The sequence below is a fragment of the Gallinula chloropus genome, assembly GCF_964237585.1.
Source record: "Gallinula chloropus genome assembly, chromosome: 11".
NCBI classification, from domain to species: domain Eukaryota; kingdom Metazoa; phylum Chordata; class Aves; order Gruiformes; family Rallidae; genus Gallinula; species Gallinula chloropus.
The window spans coordinates 15,999,529-16,005,471 of record NC_140096.1 but is presented as its reverse complement, the minus strand read 5'-3'; the positions used below and the strand labels follow the sequence as shown (position 1 = coordinate 16,005,471).

Below are 5,943 nucleotides of genomic sequence, written 5' to 3'. Positions count from 1 at the left end.
GTCAGAAGCCAAATAAAAGTTCAGTCGGGGGAGGATGGGGCGGGGGGGGGGGGGGGGGGGGGGAAGTGATTAAAAACAACATTCCCCGCTGCCCCCTGAATGCGATGGGTGGCTCAGTTTATAGGACTCGATCTGTATCCAAACGACGTTGCCCGGGTTTTACTCCCGCAAGTAAGATTTTTGTTCTTAAATGTTGCTTTTTTTAATGATGTCATCAGAAGTACCCCTTGCTTTCCCGTATAAGTGAGCAGCAGGGACAACCGTGGTCTCTCGCACAGCATCGTTACCCATGTGGCGAGCTACTGGGGAAGTCACAGAAAGGAGTTGTATGTCGTTTATCGGAACTAATGATTTGTTCTCCCTCTGGCTAGGCTGGAAGGTCTGTCCAGCCATGGCAGCCCCGCGGGCAATCTCAAACTGGGGTGCTTTTTCTTTTTTGCTTTTTCTTTTTTTGGTTTGGTTTTGGTGGTTGGGGGTTTTTTTCTTCTTTTTAGTTGGTTGGTTGGGGGTTTGTTTTTGATTTTTCTTTTTTTGACATGACGCTGTTAGATGTGCAATAAAAGATCTCTGAACGAGCTTGAAATGATACATTTAGTAGCCACGTTACCGTGCTGGAACCCTTTTGGGATTCGAGCCTAAAACAGAGATGAAAAACAGAAAAAGCAGAAAAAGCACGTGAACTTTTTTCTTAAGCATCGCTAAAAGCCCGGGCATTTCAGAGGGTCAGCAGGGTCCAAACGAAAAGAGCGTTCAGCTCCCTTGTCCGGGCAAGTTCCGAGGACCAGCCCTCGCTGATCACGGTCGGGAGTTAGGCTGGGGACCAGAGGGAATATTTTAATAATAGGATTAAATGGGGCCGGTTTGGTGCAGAGCGTTATTCTTAAAAAGCCAGCGATCCTGCCTGACGTGACTCTAAGATTCCCCTAAGCTGCGCTGGAGCGGGAATTAACATATATTAATGGCTGCTGCTTATTAAGCGCTGATTGCGTAAGAAGCAGGCGATCCTTTTCCACAGGGGGGTTACTTTTGTGTTCAGTTGGGCTGCGCTGTAACCTCCTGATTTCACCGCTTGGTCCTTTGTCACCAAAAGAAAAAAAAACCCAAACAACAAAAAAAATAGTGAGCTTCTCTGCCTTTTGAGAACTGTATTTACACGACCTCGAGTGTTCCCCGGCTCCCGCCAGAAACATGGGGCTCTCCGGCTCCGGAAGGCTTCTCCCCTAATCCCGGCTACCGCTGGGGAGTGAATTTAAGAAAATGGCTCCAGGCAGGAGCCCCCGCGCCGTTTATTGCGCTGGCTGGGTCCTCTCCTCGCTTCTGCTCCCTCCCTACTTCAACTCCTCAGGCTCCATCCGCTTTCCCGGGACATGGGACGGGCAGGACCGACGAGCCAGGTGGACGGTCGAACCGGCATGTGGCTGCCAAGGGCGTAGCGGGCTCGAACCTTTTAAAGCGCTCCGCAGGTAACTTTAGGAAGCAGCGCTTGGTATAGCGAGCCGTGCCTCGCTTCCTCCTCTTCCCCATCCCGCCTCACCGGTGCTCTGTAGTTTCCAGGCCGGAGGAGGAGGAAGGAAGTACTTCTCCTTCCTCCGGCCCCGCTCACGTTTGGGGAGCCAGCGCTGGAGGCAGCTCCGAGCCTCCCTCCCCTGCCCCGTGCTTTTGTTTCACGCCCTCTCCCGAGCACAGTTCCGGCCCCTCCGGGGGGTACCGGACCGCAGGTGCCGCCTCGCCGCCGTGGGGTGTGCGGCGTGGGGAGGAGCCGGCCCGCCCGAGCGCGGGTGACCCGTGATCTCCGAGCCCCGGGGCTCAGCGCCTGCGGGGCCGTCCGCGCCCGGGCGGGGGGAGGGGGCTCACCCGCCGGGCTGGGAGATGCGGCTCCGAGATGAAGCGGGGAGCGAGGGGCTCCGCCAGAGCCGGGGAGAGGAGCTGGCTCCTGGCTCGCCTCCCGGGTGCGGAAATCGCTGCTGAGTTTCCTGCGCACTCATCACGAAAGCCGAGGCGGGGGAGATTGGGCGGCGTGTCCCTCTCACCCCTTCTCCTGGAAATAGAAATCGGCCGAATTTTTAAGTATTTCTCAGAGCCCGTGCGGCATGGAAACCCTAGTGCGATGCGGCGGGTCCGTCACGGGGACCTGGGAAGTGTGGGAATACACTTTCAAAAGGGAAGTGCCTTGGTTTTAATGAGTATAGATCTAAAGGTGATAAACGGCGTGACCCTGGGGAATAAGATGTATACTTGGAGTCCCAGACTGCGCAAAGACAAATTAAAAGACAAAGACTCAGAAATCTAAAGTTATAAACGTTTATTTAAGCATGGGAGGAAACCCAACTCGCTTCAGCATGTCCTTAAATCCCGTATACCGCCACATTTTTCATTGCATGCGAGCGTGCTCACTCACTCCAACAAACGCCTGTATAAAGTCTTTTCTAAGAATATATCAAAGTCCGCGTTTCAGCGTAGCACCCCTTAAACCTCAATTGGAGCGGTCAAAATCTTTGGAGGGGTCTGAGGTTAAATACAGCTGTCTGAAGCTTTTCCAAAAGTTGCAAGCAAACTACGCCGAAGGTGTGTGACACCGCCTGAAACATTTCCCCGCTGTTACCCTGTCATGTCGGGCTGCAAGTTTTCTGCTTCACCCAAGAACACCCCGACAGCAAGCCAAAAAGACAAGCAAAGACAAAATGCTGACTACTCCATAGCTCGCCGGCAGTGGGATTTACATCCCTTTCGACTTTGTTCAACGACAAAAAAAAAAGAAATATACACAAAACGAGTGGCACCTTAAACTCGTAGATTACAGTAGTGGTCAGATCAGCTCAAATAAAAATCCCAACACGACACCGTAGTGTTTCCAGATTACCACCACGGCCGGTTTTGAGCCGGTTCGTTTGGCTGCCCTGCCCGCGGGAAGCGCTGGGCGAGGCTGCGCGGTGCCGGGCGGAGCGGTGCCCTCCCCCAGCCCGAAACTCCCTCCCTGGCATCCCATCGGAGCTGGCGGCATCAGCTTGGGTCCAGCCTAGAAGTGTTCTCCCTCCCTGTACCGATTACCGTCGTCATCCTCCTGGTCTTCACTTTAGAGCAACACCAACGGCTGCCAAGCTGCGGAACCTACGCCTGCACATCCCTCCTCGCCGGGCCCTCAGTCCGGGACGTGATGCTCAGACACGTTCCCATCTCGAGCCCCCAGCCCCTCCCCTGCGCCCCACACGCTCCCGGGACAGTTTCCTCAGAGCTACACCAGCCGAACCGACGGTACTGCCCACCTCCTCCGGCACCGGGACTCTCCCAGCGCGGCTCCGAGCAGGCTCCAGGCTCGGTTTGCCTCTCCTTCCCCAGCGCCCCTCGGCTGGGAGAACCGTCCGGCTTCCCCAGGCGGAGCTGACGCGCAGGGGGAAGACGAGGAAAAGCAGGGACAGGGCAGCGCGCCCCGGCCCCGCAGGTAGGGCGAGGCAGGCTCGGTAGCTCAGTGCCCGCGGTAGTTTAAAGGAGCTGCCAGCCCTGTCCGAGCAGATGTCCGTGCCTCTGGGGAAAGAGGGAAGGAAGAAAGATGCGAGGGGAGGGACGGGAAGGGAAGCCCATGATTGACACCTCCAGTGAGCTCCGCTCCGCTCGCACACCCTCCACCGAAGTTTTCTTTCGCACGGAGCGAACTTTGGTGTTGCCATGATACTCGGGAGTTTCGCGAACGCCGTCCCCTCCCCTCTCTAAGGGGCAGCCGAGTGGAAAAACTCAAGTGGCAACGGGGTGAGCGTAGGTGGGGACGGCCGGGAGCGCCCTGCCCCTGCCAGCCCGGCCCCGGCTCGCATCCGCACGCCGCCTCCCCCCGGGCTGCGCCGGCGTGCCGCCACGGGGCAGCCCCTGTCCCACCGGCACGGAGCGCCCAGCCACCACGGCCGGTCCCGGCAGGGCAACGCGGGTTGTCCCCCGGGAGAGGGCTCAGAAGTAGAAGAGTTTAGTCCGTCCCACACTCCGTCATCCGCTCCAGGGGGTGTCCGTGCAGCGCGGGCTCGCTCCATCTCTAGGCAGCTTCTCCGAGCTCAGCACAGGACTGCCCATCCACCCGGGAGCCCCAAATCTCCTTGTGGCCGGTAAACGCACGGCTCCCGCTCACGGCACAGCGCTCCGCCCCTCCTCCCGCGCCCCCGGATGGCAGCCCCGACCCCCGGGCCCGCTCCTTTCCCCCGCGGCGCGGTACGGCAGCTGCGGGAGCCTCGCCGGCCTCTCAGCGCCGCGCGGGAGCCCCGGCCCTGCCCCGTCCCGCCGCTCGGGCCGCTAGTGCAGAGCCCGCAGTGGGTGCAGGGTCCAGGAACGCTGCGGGTGGGTACCAGCACCACCGAAACGCCAACTTTTCGGTTCCCCCCACCCCCAGCTGGTCAGTTACCGGTGTCGGGGCTGTCGGGAACCGCTCGCTGATTGGCTGCCGCCCGCTCATTTATAGCCCGTCAATCAAATGCCCCCGGGATTGGTGTGTGCATCGTTTGGCGCTGCCTGCGGGAAGCGCTCCGCACCGCTCCGCTGGCGCGGCCACCGCCGCAACAAGCAGCAGTACCTCGGGGAGCGGCGCCGCGCCTCCGCCCGCCGGGAAGAGAAACTTCCTACTCTCTCAGCAGCCGCCCGGGCAGGTTTGGGTTTGTTTTTTGTTTTTTCTTAACAAAGCAAAAAAACTTCCTCTCCCCGACCTGGTACCCGCCTGCCAGCCACCCTGGCGCACCTCTTGCCGGCTCCGGCCATGTACAGCATGCTGGAGGCTGAGATTAAGACGCCGCAGCCCGCACCGGGCAGCGCCGGGGGCAACTCCGCACCCGGCAGCAAAGGCGGCGGAGGCGGCGGGGCCAGCAACGGAGCGGGAGCTGGCTCGGACCAGGACCGGGTGAAGCGCCCCATGAACGCCTTCATGGTATGGTCGCGGGGCCAGCGGCGGAAGATGGCCCAGGAGAACCCCAAGATGCACAACTCGGAGATCAGCAAGCGCCTCGGGGCCGACTGGAAGCTGCTGAGCGACGCGGAGAAGCGGCCCTTCATCGACGAGGCCAAGCGGCTGCGTGCCGTCCACATGAAGGAGTATCCGGATTACAAATACCGGCCCCGAAGGAAGACTAAGACCTTGCTGAAAAAGGACAAATATTCGCTGCCCGGCAATCTGCTGGCCCCGGGAGGGGGCAACTCGGTGAGTAGCCCCGTCGGGGTGGGGCAGAGGATTGACACTTATGCCCACATGAACGGCTGGACCAACGGGGCTTACTCACTGATGCAAGACCAGCTGGGCTACAGCCAGCACCCGGGCATGAACAGCCCCCAGCTGCAGCAGATGCACCGCTACGACATGACGGGCCTTCAGTACAGCCCCATGATGTCCACGGCCCAGACCTATATGAACGCCGCTTCCACCTACAGCATGTCCCCCGCCGCTTACGGCCAGCAGCCTTCCACGGCCATGAGCCTGGGCTCCATGGGCTCGGTGGTGAAATCCGAGCCCAGCTCGCCGCCTCCCGCCATCACTTCCCACTCGCAGAGGGCCTGCCTGGGAGACCTGCGGGATATGATCAGCATGTACCTGCCCCCGGGGGGGGATGCCACAGACCCTTCCGCCTTGCAGGGCAGCAGGTTACACAGCGTCCACCAGCACTACCAGAGTGCCGGGACTGGCGTGAATGGTACCGTACCACTAACTCACATATAAACTTGGCTGCTCCGGACGGCTCCCCGTCTTAATCCCTAACCCCACCACCGCTCCCTGACTACACCGGGACGTACGGCAGTGTTGCTCGGCTTAGCAGACTTAATACTAACTTCGGAGAGATTTTAAAAAGGAAATCCGTTAGCTGTGTCTTTTTCTTTTTACAAAACAACACCGAACAAGCTGTTATTTTAATAGAGCACAACTCCTGCCTCCTAGAAGCCGCTGTGACGGTTTTTTTAAACCACGGCAACTTCTTTCCTGGT

The 5,943-nt window shown here is 59.2% G+C and overlaps 1 protein-coding gene across 1 annotated transcript; it reads left to right on the top strand.

The window, feature by feature from the left end:
- Positions 1-4,729: 4,729 nt before the first annotated feature.
- LOC311195706 (transcription factor SOX-3-like) lies at positions 4,730-5,680 on the top strand (the record flags this gene model as incomplete). Its single annotated transcript, XM_084269132.1, has 1 exon — positions 4,730-5,680. The coding sequence occupies one exon, from the start codon at positions 4,730-4,732 to the stop codon at positions 5,678-5,680; it is 951 nt and encodes a 316-aa protein (XP_084125258.1).
- Between the last annotated feature and the right edge of the window lie 263 nt (positions 5,681-5,943).